The 15,438-nt window shown below is 36.8% G+C and overlaps 1 protein-coding gene across 1 annotated transcript in view; it reads left to right on the top strand.

Moving 5' to 3' along the window:
- The first annotated feature begins 11,592 nt into the window (after window positions 1–11,592).
- Window positions 11,593–15,438, top strand: part of LOC144635521 (uncharacterized) — a 76,951-nt gene continuing 73,105 nt past the window's right edge. Inside the window, exons 1-5 of the mRNA XM_078494618.1 lie at window positions 11,593–11,647; window positions 14,063–14,403; window positions 14,572–14,710; window positions 14,793–14,915; window positions 15,047–15,169. Coding sequence (XP_078350744.1) covers window positions 14,131–14,403; window positions 14,572–14,710; window positions 14,793–14,915; window positions 15,047–15,169 — 658 coding nt within the window. The 5' untranslated portion in view covers window positions 11,593–11,647; window positions 14,063–14,130. The remainder of the gene's footprint in view (window positions 11,648–14,062; window positions 14,404–14,571; window positions 14,711–14,792; window positions 14,916–15,046; window positions 15,170–15,438) is intronic.

Raw genomic sequence — 15,438 nt, 5'->3', positions numbered from 1 at the left:
TTTCTTGTTCGGAAATGTTGTGGTCTTACTCATGCAAAAATTCAAAAACAAGCTCTAACACTTTGATAGATCAGTACTAATACTCTTTATCAGTTGATACCAGTTGATGCTTAGTAATACTGGTATCAAACGAATACCCAAAAGTTATGGACATTTTTGGCTAACAAAGCAACAGTATTACCATGTCAAACAAAACCTTTATTTTAGTATAATGCTAATAACTCAAAAACGAAATCGGTGTCCGCTACATTTTTATTAGTTGGCAATGACCAGCATATAAACATGAAGCTTTTTGCAAAGTAGAACAATTTTTACAAAGGGGCCAGAGCCACTTAAATTTTAATCAACTTATTCACAAAGTTGCCAGGCATTCGTTTGTTACCATTATTAAAGCATAACAAAATGTTTTGTGAAACATTTGAGAAGAAAAATAAGCGATAGGAAAATAGAACGACGTTTCGATGACGCCATGTCATCATTATCAAGTTAAAATTATAATACGGAGTTCAGGCTAATATAGTGATCTAGGGTGTGTTAATATATTAGCATATTAAGATTTTAAATAAACAGTTTACCTGCAGCCAGTGTTTACCAGCAAAAAATTATGGATGACATCAAAGTGGTAGAAGCCAAGCCTCCCCTTATAAATCAGCATTGCGTTGTCTACAAATTCTCATGTAATCTGTGTGATGTAGATTATGTTGGGTTCACATCCCGACATCTTTTTCAACGCATCGCTGAACATAAATATTCTGCGATTGGCCGACACTTAAAAGAAGACCACCAGCTGCAAGTCTACAATGTACAAGACCAGTTTTCTGTTTTAAAGAAATGCCGCACGAAGTTGAACTGTTTAATTTACGAAATGCTCTTTATTAGAAACATAAAGCCGAAACTTAACACGCAATCAGATTCTGTGCGTGCTAAACTGTTTATTTAAAATCTTAATATGCTAATATATTATCACACCCTAGATCACTATATAAGCCTGAACTCCGTATTATAATTTTAACTTGATAATGATGACATGGCGTCATCGAAACGTCGTTCTATTTTCCTATCGCTTATTTTTCTTCTCAAATATTAAAGCATAGACTATTAAATGGTGGTAGGACTGACCAATCAACGTATAAGTGCTGGAAAGTGCTGGAAACCTTTGCCAGCCACCTTAATTGGAGAAATAAACGTATTGAACGTCGCAAAGGCAGAAAACTGACTTGTAACTTGGAACGAAAATAAAATCCGTTTTATTCTGATATGCAGATTTATTATTCTACCCGGATTACGTCATCTGATCAGATTAGGTCATGATAGCAAGCAAAATATGAAAGACTGTTGCAATCCGTATAACACTTTAGAAATTAGCTCAGTTACTACGCGCGCTCTGATTGGTCAAAACCTTATGTACTATTGTACCGGTAAACTGTCGCTTCCGTCCCGACAGGGCCAAACTTCGCTCGATATGCATAATAACGAAGAATTAACGTTAGTTTAATGTCTTTTTTTTGTCTATCTGATGGTTAAAACGGAGGATATGATTCTCGTAAATTATCATTATGAAAATCTACTGAGGGTGGATCACAAATTAAAATGTATTTCGCCGCCCACCACTGTTGGAGCGAAGTAACTAGAGGAAAACACGAAAACGCAGAGACAAACATATGAGTAGGAACACAATAAACAGGTCCGCTTTCACATGACTGGAAAAATATTCAAAACATTGATATCGTTTCATTCAACATTTACTCGAAAATGTTATTTGAAAAGAAGCAAAACTGCGTCAAATTGGTCGCGATGAAAGCTTACTTTCATGGCAGAAACTTACGCTGAGTCTTGCGCACTTGAATTATATTTTTAGTTATATGTGCTTTCAGTGCTTTCTGCCAAGTCGGTTATTCGGCGAAAACGAAAAATACGCGGAGGACACTCGAGAAGCTTCTAAATCACTCTCCTGACGGCTCGTGATTTACAAGCTTTTCTGTGTTCTCCTTACATCCCGCGTGGTTTTATTACGCTAGTAAACTCGATAAAGCGGTTTATTGCTTAAATAGCGCCCCCTTTTTAGGCTAACTGATGCAAAAAATGTTAAATATCTACGCGCATTATCTGCAAAACCACCTAATAAGGTTCATTTGTAGCGGAGCTCCCGCGCACTCAGAGGCCCGCACGAGCGGAACCGCACATAAAAAAATTGTTGAACCCATTGAGCTACATAAATTTTGGGTATCACGTGACGTGATTGTCCTTCCAAAACAGACCTTAAAATCAAACAGGAGGGTAGAGGAAAGTAAAATGAAGAAAGAAAATAAAATTTTCAAGTGATATAAAAGAGTAAATGTTTATCTACTGCCAGTATTGTCTTGTTTGCAATACGCGATAATTCGAGCTATTAAAACTATCGACGTTAAGTCGGCACCGCACTCAAATGTTAATAAGTAAGATAACAATAAAAAAAATATTGCTCTCCTCGTCTCTTTAGTAGGAACCACATAACGTTACTTTTCTAAAGTAAAGTGGTTATCGATAGCAAAAATTTTAAAGCAAAACGAATTGGAAAAGCGAAAGCGAACAGTGAAAGGACATGGAACAAATAACTGTGGCGCTCCGCAGACAGACACTAAGGACTAATTAAGGCACCACACATGGTGCCCACATCAAACAAATTTCAATTTCTCGTCCAAGTTTCGTTTGTCGGTCTAGGAATATTGCCATTAAATTTTATTTACTCAAATGATACTCGGAATTCAAACGTTATGTCGCCGGAATTTTCTCGAAAAAGTGAAATATTATCATATGCCGAATGCTGCGTTATGTCTATTTGCGTTATGCCTATTTGCGTTACGCCTATTAATGTTCCTAAAATATAACCCCTACTATCCTTATATAAACAAACAACATAACCAGAACTGTGCTCTGCAAGGCTAAGTATGTGATTATATGGTGTAAAATTTCGCGTGCATGGTAGATGCTGATTGGCCAAGCCGGATCATCGACATTAGTAAATCATAAAATTATGTCGGAAGCGATCGATGACGGGAAGTGACCTGCATGATTTGTTCTGTCTACTGGGGGTGTATGGTTAGACATAAACTTTAATTTAAATTTTGGTATAAATTGGCTTTTGAAGAATCGGCTTTTTTCCATTAACCTTTGTGATTTTCTTTTAACTTCTGAGTATCGAATGTTGTCATATATATACCTCAATACTCGTGAATCGGCTGGCTCTGAGTTTTTAAATGGTACTGCCGTTATGACTGAGGGTATGTTTACACGGGACCGTTCTGTAACCGGTCTGGAACGGATCGAAAACTGGACCTGCTATTTTGCAGGTCCAGTTATGGATCCGTTCCAGACCGGATCCATAACGGTTCCGTGTAAACAGATTGGATCGGTTCCAAACGGTTCCGTGTAAACAGAGGCCGATCCGGTCCGGTCCGGTTCGGAACGGTTCCGGTCCGGTCCCGTGTAAACGTAGCCTCAGTGACTAATCGTAGTCTATAAAGCGGGAACAGAAATTTTACATTTACTGATGTGATCAACGAAACTATTTCAGGTGGCCAGTAAAACAAAGTTAACAAATTGCAGAATTTGTTACAACAATAACTATACTTCACAATGCCGGTAAATCATACAAATTTGGTCGCCCAAGTTTTATACAAATATTAGTTTTTAGGGGGTTTTCATAAATTAATAACAACAGTTTCTGCTGTTTCATTTAATTAGTTTTTTTCATAAACCTTTGATACGCTTTGGTCACCTCAACAGGTATCCCAATATTTTTCCCTTATTAAAATTGTCCCCTGTATTTGGGAGAGGTGGATCATTAAATACGAAGGTTTTTTTCGGTTACTTCTCTTAAATAGCCAGCTTGGACCTTTACGGTAAAAACGCGTTTCCTTTAAAAAGAAATGGTCGTTTTCACAAAGATATAATTAAACTTTCATTCATAAAAGAAATGTTGAGAAAGGTTCTGGCAAAGAAAACACACTTTGTAATTTTTTTAGATTAATTATGGTTTTTGCTTCAAAGAAATGAAACTAATACTTGTTCTTGATGCTAACACCTAAAATATACAAATCTAAAATAGATCAAAAGTGAAAACCGCCTTAGTTGAGGGATATACATATCTGACACAGAAAAAAAAATATGTTTTGTTATTAATATATGTGAGAATGATGTTGTTTTAAATATCTGCTTTCCTTTCTGTTTACCAGTTTCTATTGTAACTATACCCTGGCGTCTTGCACTAATCTGAACTGATTCGCTTTTGAGACAAACTTCCCTCAAATCACCCACTGCTGATAACTCTAAGACTCCGAAAAGGCTTACAGTTTTCAGGTTGTACAATAGTATAATAAAGTTAAAGAACAAAACAATGCAAAAGCAGACTAAAAGGCAAAATTTATTTAAAAATTCAGGACTGTAACATTTATTTATGACCTTTCTTCAAAAGATTTTAATAGTGAAAAAGAGATTTTTTCTGTTTGGAAGAAAAGTTCAATTCCAAACATATAAACAAATGTCCATAATAGTGGAACGCCATAAAAACATTATTCACTTTCAATACAAATTAACATCGGGAAGACCTGAAAAGATAACAATAAGGTTTAATTTTAGCACTTTTGTTTATTAAAGTTGCCTTGAATACAGTACGGGAGTATTTTTTGAAACGTAATTAAAAAAATCATCATCCAAGAACCCCCAAGCGGTGTATTTTAACGAGATCTTGAACAATTTTCATGAAGACTGCATGTGCAAGATTTTGAAAATATTTGGAAAAGCACCGATAAAATACGGTGTATAAGAAAACATTTATTCGCAGCAGTCATGTACCATGTACAAGTTCAAAGATATGTGGCTCTTTCATCAATCGTAAGTATTTATGTTATTTTTGCCACAATTATTTAGAAATTGCTTAAATGCCCTTATAGCAAGTTTGATGAAAAAGATTGCGTCACGTATCTTTTATTGAAAATTACAAGAGTTTTTTCTTAACAGTTATGAGCCGAAATGTAAAGGTTAAGTAAGATAGACGTTTCTAATCCTCGTTCGTCTTACATTACCTAGCACCGAAGAACTTTTAAAAACATGAGTTGCATGTAGCTTTTGCCTTAATTTTTTATAACATAGCGAAGTAAAAAATTAAAGTAATGGTTAAGTAAGATACACATTTCTTATCCTCGTTCGTCTTGAATTAACCACCACCGAAGAACTTTTAACAAGATGATTCGCATGTAGTTTCAGCTTTATTTATTTATAAAATATTGAAGTAAATTGTAGAAAAATGTATAAACTCGTGTGCAAAAAGTTTATCTTTTTCCCCAAAAAACCCCTGACACAGAGTTTTGTAAAATTTCATCTACAGTTTCTCAAGTAACTATACTTCAAAATGTTATAAACATTGAAACAGAGTTTCAAACAAGTTTTCGAGAAAATCAGCCCCTTTTTATTAAAAACGGACACCGCTATTGTTACAATAAATATCTCTGTTGCTTGGAAATCACTAAAAAAATAACGGTGATATTTTTTATCATAATATTGCATTATGATGAATTATTTTGATACATTGTTGTTTTAAAATCAGGTCTCTCCTCAAGTCTAAAATAGCTACTTTGAAATCTCTACCGCCAAATTTAATAATCAAAAATATTATTGCTCTATGTATCTCATGTTATATAAACTTCCTTTTAATCGAGATCCTGGCTCGTACTCTTAGATACGGACCGAATTTTTCCCGTCGATTTATGGCCCTACATCTGCAAACTCAGGGCATTTTTGCTTCTAGAGAATCTGAAAAATCGAAGAAAAAAGCTTGAGGTTTGTTAAATGCACTTTGTTTCGCTATTGGTCCTCAAATTTTCTTTCAACTGCAAGCATTAAATGTATTTTTTTTTGTTTCGTTGCCAAGTTGACTAAAAAGATGGCATATAATACAAGACAATACAATGCATGTTTGTGTGGAAATTATACGTAGCTTTGGTTTCGGTGCGTCCTGCAGCAAAATAAAGAAAAAATATTTAGGAGTATTGGTGTTAAAAGTAAATCATGGGTACTCTTGAATTTCACGGGCGGTAGTGCACCGGTACCAGTCACAGCCCACTATCTGAGAGATATTGTAAAACAAGAACATTGAGAAGCTTGAGAAGCTTAAAATCGGGCGCTTTGCCTTGAAAGGCAGGGTTCAGTACAGCAGAAACCACGAAGCAGTTACTTAAGTTAAGCACTCAGTCCGACTGTGTTTGTGTAAGTCACAGGGCTTGCATGAGCTGTATTTAATTAGTGTGCATAATATAATATCTAGAACGTTGTCGAGATTGCATTATTACTTAAAGACATGATGGTTTCAATTTATAAATGTATCTCACACAATACAAATAAACGATTGAAGTAGACGAATAGACAATGTAAAGTTTTAAGACTTAGCAAAGTGCAGTGTATTGGTAATACTGTAAGGTGCGGTTTCACCTGAAGGTCGTGTGCTTTTCGGTATTTTCCAGGCATTGCACTTTGATGGGACAGTACTACAACTGTTTACCGGGGAACTACTATTGTCAAGAAAATGATCACAACTTGTTGATGAATGATTGAACATTTGTTTCATACCATTACTGTAATAGCAATTGATGAAGGCTTTTAGTCCTGAACCAAAGTATAAGGACTGGGAAATACTGAAACCCATTATCAGCCACCTTAAACGGAAATATCTTGTTGGTGTTTCAAGGAATCCAAGGAAACTTCACTCATCCCATGTATCTATGTATTGCGGTATTTTGTAATTTTTTGAGTGCTTTTTGGGGATGTTTGGCAGGTGATAGTTTTTTTAAAAGAATTAGTAAAATTTAGACAACTAAGAAATATTGAAAATTTAATGTGAATTTAACATTGGAATTTGAAGTTAGAAATTGGCAGACGGACACCAAACAGCCCCGTGACATCCTGGAGTGTTTTTGCATGGGGGTCAACTGTGTGATGATGTTTCCATTTTTTTCTTCAATCCCCACTGATAAAGAACTGTTGTTGGTGTTATGTTGGTGTTATCACATGTCAAGCCTTTAACAAGGTATGAAAGAACACAAGGATTTAAATTATTCTGGTGCTCAATTTTTGCGTAACTAAAATTAATGTTACTCAAATTCCTGATGGATTCTGTCTTAAACTGTTACGAGCTTAGTATTTCCAAATTATTGCATGTCAATGTAAGGCAAGACAAGACATGCCTTGGTTCTTATGTAATTCTCTTAAAAACACATAAGATATTGACTATAATTTTGTCTGTGCTATGGCAATTCACAGTGGGGTGGTCTTGATGTGTCTTTAACTTGTAGACTGGACTGGACTAGTAAAACGCGGACTAGTAAAACGCGGACTTGTAAAACGCCTCTAGACACTTCGAATTCCTTGGCCACAATCATCTTACGGCTCTCTTCAATACATAATGTCTCAAAAAAACAGTAACCTCAGAAAGAAGTCAGAAGCAAATAAGGTCGAAAGACCGAATTTGAACATATAACGGCAAATGTTCTAATGTCACGAACGTAGGAGTCGTGTAGGCCCGTCACCTTTATTTACCACATACTGCCCCCAAATTAAAACAGTACCCTCAGAAAGAAGTCAGAAGCAAATAAGGTCGAAAGACCGAATTTAAACATTTAACGGCAAATATTCTAATGTCACGAACGTAGGAGTCGTGTAGGCCCGTCACCTTTATTTACGATTGACTGTTGATTTCTGGACGGGCCCCGTTCTACCTCGTGCGAGCAATAAAAACGACTGCACTCAACAGACGTCAAGTAGTGGAAAGAAAGAAACATATGCACACAACTCATAGCATCAATCCCGTTGTTTTAGTAGGGGTTTGCAGAACGAACATGTGCTATACTGCAAAAACATCTCCACGCTAAAACAGACCATAGAGTGCTCAAAAAAGCTAGAAATATGCCGTCGAAGAAACACACAAGAGCTTCAAACACAAATTGTTTCGCTCGCTAAACCGTTTAGTTTTATCCGATTTACAAGCGCTTGTTTTACAAGTCCGCGCTCTACAAGTCCGTGCTTAACAAGCCCTCGTTTTACAAGTCCGCGTTTTACAAGTCCGCGTTTTACTAGTCCGCGTTTTACTAGTCCGCCTTTTACAAGTCCGCGTTTTACCTGAGTCCGCGTTTTACTAGTCCGCGTTTTACAAGTCCGCGTTTTACTAGTCCGCGTTATACTAGTCCGCGTTTTACAATTCCGCGTTTTACTAGTCCGCGTTTTACTAGTCCAGTCCAGTCCTCAAAATACAGTATGCCAAAACTCCCCGCCCTCTAAAGATAAGTCCTTGACGGTTCTTGTCGTTTTTCGGTGCCTATATATTCATCTTTGGCATCTTTCTCATCCACCTCTCGTTCTGTCCTGTGTCTGTCATCACACGAAAGAAAAGCTGATTCTCAAAAAATCTGCCACAAAAGGAAATTGACAAAAACAATATGAAAACCATATATCGAAAGTTTCTTATTCTAAAATTTTATCATACGTCTTAATTCAGAGCTACAAAGAAGTTCCTCCTTTTGAGTTATTGATACTGTTCTTACAGTACCTCTTTCCACTAGCGAAATTTTACAAAATTCCTTCGCGGCGAAAAGGTAGCGCGAATCCAGAACAGACTCCAATCGAGAGTGGGTTAATTCTAGATTACTATTAATTAACTATTACAACATTCATTTTTAAAATAGTTTCCCAAGCCGACTAAGCTAACTAAACGTCGAGTGTATCTTTCAGTAAACAAAACATGCCGTTGTGACGCCGGAAATCCAGCTCACGCATACTATACCCCGTGACTCACGCAAACCTCCGACTTACGTGCTACTACAGTCATTCCTTTCTAAACATTTTTTTTTGACCACCACCGTACCTTTCTACCCAAAAAACTCATGAAACCGCCCGGTTTTAACCTGTTTTAACCTTTCAAAAATTAGAGCGTTCGAAACTAAATAAGATCCGTAATCACAAACAACATACAGCCGTTTACCAGCACTCTTTAAAACTCCTGAAACCCTTCAAAATCAGGCAAAATAAATCTTTGAAATAACCTTTATCAAAGTTTCTAATTTTTTATTCAGTTCTATAAAATGCCTTTCATACACTACTGTCAAACAAAAATTTCAATTTCCTCAAAGTTTCAAGACAAAAGAATAACAAATATTTCGTGCACAATGTAATTTGATTAAGCCAATATTATCACGTCTAAAAATACTTCAAGCAATTCAGTGAAAACCCGTTTTTTTTTCGTATCAACGTAAACCACTTTCGAATAATCAATACATGAAAATAACAATAAGATCAAAAGGAAGAAAGGAACCTTTCTAATTATTTGAAGACTTTCAAAGCCGTGATATTATGCATCCAATCCGCGATAAAATTTAATTACAACAAAATCCAAGTTCTCATTTTGAATTCCATTTTTTTTCAGTTGATACCTTTATCCAACTTGTGAAAAATTCCATTCAAGTTCCTATTAATACTGTACATTCCCAATGTTTTGCTCAGGTCTTCAGAAGCGTCTTACTAACCAAATCTAAAATAATTCCAAAACATGCTGTACAAACATTCTACTCTTTGTGACAAACGACTTGACGACCAATTGTTCAGAAATGAAAATCGACACAGTTCTTGCTAAATAAAAAAAAAGTTTTACGGCGGAGTCAGGCTCAAAAAATATACCGCAAGATCACACCCCCATTCATAGTCAGAAACCAGCAAACCATCTAGTTTGCTAAAAAAAAAAAACACTGCGTGACATCAATGACGTTACCTTTTTCATTTACAAAAATAACTTTAACTTGTCAAAGTAAGTGCAATTTCACAATGGTGAATATCAGTACAGTATGGGGCCCAGTTCTCGGCCACTTTGTGTTTAACGCGTTTTTTCACACTCCAGTTGAATCAAAAGAAAAAGGTATTTCCTTCAAACGATAGACTGATTCATGTGCTTTAAGTATCTTGAGTTTGATCGTTCAATTCGATATAGAAAGCTCACACGTCGAGTTTACGCGGAGGTAGGTGAATTTGCATTCCCAAAAATGTTGTTTGTTTACGGCTCCAAATTCATGGATGTAGTTAAATTCGTATTTTATCCAAAAGCCCCCACCATACGAGCTAATTTTTGGCATGTGAAACGTAGAATAATTCAGCTTTCTGCTTTAGTTAACTTTTCGTTGAACCGTTGTATTTTTTGGTCTTAATTTACTTCGAAATTTTTTCTTGCGACGTTTGCGTATTTGCCAGTTCTCGGCCACCCTGCTCGCTATCACAGCTTAGCGCTTGGTTTTTAATATAATTTCATCTGCTGCTGCCAGAATGAAAGAAATAAATGTTTTAAAAATAAAGTTCAATCTTATCTCTAAGTTTTGAGCTGACTCTTGTCTTGTCTATTATTTCTACAACACCTAAATCTTTCAAGACCTTTTCACTGCAAAATAAACCATCTAAATGCACGGGTCACACAATGCGGTTTTGCCAGAACCTGCACATAGGCAACTAGGCGCGTTTAAATCCTTCTTTTCTAAAGTAAAACAAAGCATCATAAAAATAATTTGGGATCGATATAGTATAAATAGGTTTACAGAGTGATTTTATGACTGTGAAAATTAATTGAGCATTTTTTACAGATAATTACGGACAAGCTTTTTAGTGGCCGAGAACTGGGCCAAGGTTGCCGAGAACTGGGCCCACAAATGGAGCTTTTATTTTTATTATTGCTCGGGCAAATTAATTTTTGACCGGTCGATAGCTTTACACCAAAAAGCTGAATAATGTAGCTAGCTCTGGGAGAAATTTCAAGTTCCTGCAGTTCTTCTGAGGTAAGAAATACAAGTTTACGTCAAAAGTGGCCGAGAACTGGGCCAAGGTGGCCGAGAACTGGGCCCACAAATGGAGCTTTTATTTTTATTATTGCTCGGGCAAATTAATTTTTGACCGGTCGATAACTTTACAACAAAAAGCTGAATAATGTAGCTAGCTCTGGGAGAAATTTCAAGTTCCTGCGGTTCTTCTGAGGTAAGAAATACAAGTTTACGTCAAAAGTGGCCGAGAACTGGGCCAAGGTGGCCGAGAACTGGGCCCACAAATGGAGCTTTTATTTTTATTATTGCTCGGGCAAATTAATTTTTGACCGGTCGATAGCTTTACACCAAAAAGCTGAATAATGTAGCTAGCTCTGGGAGAAATTTTAAGTTCCTGCGATTCTTCTGAGGTAAGAAATACAAGTTTACGTCAAAAGTGGCCGAGAACTGGGCCCCATACTGTACTTTGCCCCGTAAGCTTTTTTCTCTGTCCTTCCGCCGAAGCAAAAAAACACAACCTGATTACACATTAACCCAAAAGTCGACCAAGTGTGCCTGCAACGATTTCCTGTCAAAACTAAAATGAAAACCATTGCGGTATGCGTCACCCGTAGCGGTTTTGTAGCAACCCCGAGCTATCCCCGTCTTTTTGGCCGCGCCAGGAGACTACGCTCTAGGACGACCAAAGGGTAAACCTTAAATCGGCCACGCCCGATTAATGATATAAAATTCAGTGAAGTTAGCTGATATCAATGGTTTTCCACAGGTTTTTCTGTCTTTGCTTGCAATTTCTTTGTTTCATCTTGGACAAGTTCTTGGCGTGGACGGTAAGAAAGATTTCACAACTGTTTTCATTATTAATAGGCCCCTGGGAGATCCGGTCACAAGGCACAAAAATCAGCCATGTTGGGACGCAAGTTATGCTTTAGGAAATCCAAAACAAAGAAATTAAAATGTAGAGCTTGGCTGCGCAAAATCCCGTAATACTTCAGTTAATAAATTAATTCACCCTTCACCCGGAGAAACATAATTCAAGTGAAAGATGTTTCACTTCTCATAAGACAAAAATCCGAACTTTTGGGCTGCATTTTGTTCCGTTTATTAAAAAAAATAGCTAGGCTTTGATGTTTGTTTTTTAACACGATTTGCTCAGCGAGAAACTTTTCGAGACTGCGTTTGTAACTTCAAAGCTTGCTGTACATACCTGAATGGTTTTCCCGCGTCAATGAACGTAACCAGATTGGTTTATATTCATCTGCTGGTGTTCCCTGAACCAATCAGCTGCAGGGCCGTAAATGCATTTGCAGCCCTTCAAATTCAAAATCGTTCGCCATTCACGCGTATTTTCGTGAAAGCAATAGACCATTTGCATTATGACGTAAAAGCGCAAAGACTTCTGGTAGTTGTAGTTAAGTTCGCGGGAAATTTTGAATTGTCATCAAGCCCGCTTGCTTGAGAAAATCGTGATGGAGGTAAAGGAAATTACTCTCACCGAAAAAGGCGTCCCTAAGGTGTTATTTTAAAGGCAAAAAGCAATTTCTCAGTATAAAACCAAGTCTGTTAAAATGAAAAAAGGTATGAAAGAAACTGTAAATTTGCTGGGTTGCGTTTTGTAGTGAAGTTTCAACGAGTGTTTCCTCCAGTCGAGTCTCAGTCGCACTGTTATTTTAATAATTAAATTCCTTAAGCTTTTGCTTGCCAGGTATTTTCAAATAGTATACGAAGACGCAATATTTTACCCTTTCTAAGGGACGGACCATTATTTTCTTTGAGGGGGGGATGAAAAATTTTCCTCTGCAAACTTTTTTTTAGTTTATGCACCTCTACAAACATTTTTTTTCGAAATTCTTACTATTTTTTGTTATACATATCGTTTTTGCAAACAATTTATTTTGTCTTTCCAGGCCCTGCAAACAATTTTTTTTTCAATATTTCCCCCCCCCCTCCCCCTCCAAAATAAAAATGGTCCGTCCCTAAACATTGGGGAGTACAGTACATGATGTCTGTACTCGTAAAAATCTTTGAGGTTCGCCTTTCAAGTCTCACAAGAAATCGCTCATCAACAAAATTATGTAAATAAAATTATATTTGCTCACACGGCCCTCGCTCGTATTGAAACCACAACTCCAAATCGACGAGTTGACATTTTCAGTACAAAAAACAAGAAAGCTTCTTTGTTAAAGAAAATTGCGATTACAGTTCTAATTTGACGACAAAAGAAATACAATTTTAAGATAAATAAACAAATAATCTGTATTCACCTGCACAGGGAAGTTTTGATTCATCAGCTTGGAAGTCCTCTATCATTGACCTTCATGATTCATTGATGAAGCTCGATTGAACGAGGAAAATAATTTGACTCGTTTCTCTGTCTCACTGAAAAAATAAATTAAACTGACCGTCCCGCCGAGCAATCATGATATATGGTAAATTTTCTAAGCTTTTCAGTCAAGAATTAATTCACCTGCGATCAATGGAAGCGATCGTTTGTTGAACGTCTGAAAATAGATGATGAACAAAGTCAATGGCTTGCCTTGCTTTCACTTGATTCCACACAAATTTAGTCATATCCTAGACTCGTCCTTTCAAGCAATCTGTTTGCGCGATTTTTTGAAGCTGTGATTTTAGGCTAAAGTTATTTACGAAGAGAAGTTGTCGGCCGCGATGAATGAAATTCTACCAAGTCAACTCCGCCACACAACGTACATATTAAACTTACTTGAACACGAACAACATTTGTCAGACAAGTTTCATTCCAAAGCTATCATCCTGTTTTCTATATTTTTGACAGGTAACTGAAATATAATTGTATAAGCAAATTTCGAAGCGACAAAAGCGTAAAGTTTCAAATAAATGTCATAGATGTTGGCTGCCCTTAGCCAATCACAAGCCAGAAATGATGTTTTCCCGCGAACTTAACTACAACTACCAGAATTCTTTGCGCTTTTACGTCATAATGCAAATGGTCTACTATTCTCATCTGGCCGCGTATATAATAATATATGATAATTTAAGAAAAACACCAGAAAGTACTCCGAGGGCTTTAAAAGAAAGAAATAGGTCGCAAGAAGAACGTCAAGGTTTGGCCTATGATGATGAAGGACAATATATATATAATATATATTTATAAAATGACTGTCTGCAGTAACAAAGAATTCAAAGCACACATATGATACCCAAAACCTAATACAATATAAAGCAAATTGACCTTGTGCTAACATGATTAAATCACTTTTATCTAGATATCCCTAACAACTGTTTCTACAATCCTATTGGTGTTGCCGATCAGAGTACAATCCCTGACAATCAGATGACAGCTTCTTCTCGATATGGCAATAATTACCAGGCCGCTTACGGTCGACTGCATGGTGACAGAGGAGACGGATGGTGTGCTAAAGAACCAAACAGGACTGACGACTGGCTTCAAGTTGATCTCAGGAAAGTTTTTCAAGTGTGTGGTGTTGCTACTCAAGGAGACAGAAATCATGATGATAATCATGAATGGGTAACAGACTTTAAGCTGTCTTTTTCGCCTGATGGAAGCACCTGGACAACATATAAAGATGGAAATGGCGCTGAAATGGTAAGATTCCTGGTCTCCACCAGTGTCCAAACGGAAATAAAGAGACTGTCATTTGTTTTCTCTAAAAAAATCATATATTCTTAGGACAAGATCTGTTACGTTTGTAATACGCATTGCTGCTGTTTCCTTTAGATGAAAAAATCTTCTTACTGATGTTCTTTTTTACAGGAATTTCAGAGAGAAGGTGATAGTGATACAGTTGATCAACACAAATTACCAATGGCAGAGTCTGCAAGATACATTCGCTTTTATCCAACTCAACAACATAGGTGGAACTGTCTTAGAGTTGAGGTTTATGGTACCACAGGTCAGTTGACACCTTCATTTTGTTAGTTTAGCTACCAACTACAAACTATTTAGAACACTTATTGATGTGTTAATGTTAACAGATATCGATGAATGCTTGGCCAACACTCACGACTGTGATTCATTGGCGACTTGCACCAATACTGATGGTTCTTTTACTTGTGCTTGTAATGTGGGATACACCGGCAATGGCAAATCGTGTAGCGGTTCGTGGCTTGCTTGTTTTGTTCGTTTCTATTGAACTTGTTATAGTTTGCATTTGAACTGCAATCCTTCGACCTTTCCATATTAAACCACTTTAGAGTGTATCGTTATTTTGTCACTATTTTGTTTTTAGATGTCGACGAATGCACTGCCAACACTCATGACTGTGATTTGTCGGCGACTTGCACCAATACTGATGGTTCTTTTACTTGTGCTTGTGATGCGGGATACACCGGCGATGGCAAATCGTGTAGCGGTGAGTTGCATCAGTTATGGTGCTTATGATGTTTGACTGTGTCTCTGAATCATGCAAACGTATACATGCAAATTTTATACGCCGTTTCTGTGATCCTCGTTTGTGCTTTGAAACTTTTTCCTTTCCTTCCTTATGGGTAAACTCTTCTTAAGTAATAATATAGCGTCCATTTCGTAAGAAGCATTTATTTAATCTTCCCTTCCAATTAATTATTTAAATCATATACTATTCGTGTTGACAGATGTTGACGAATGCACTGCCAATACTCA

Source organism: Oculina patagonica, chromosome 13 (assembly GCF_052425735.1).
Source record: "Oculina patagonica isolate OP01 chromosome 13, crgOcupat, whole genome shotgun sequence".
NCBI classification, from domain to species: domain Eukaryota; kingdom Metazoa; phylum Cnidaria; class Anthozoa; order Scleractinia; family Oculinidae; genus Oculina; species Oculina patagonica.
This window is presented reverse-complemented; position numbering and strand designations above follow the sequence as displayed.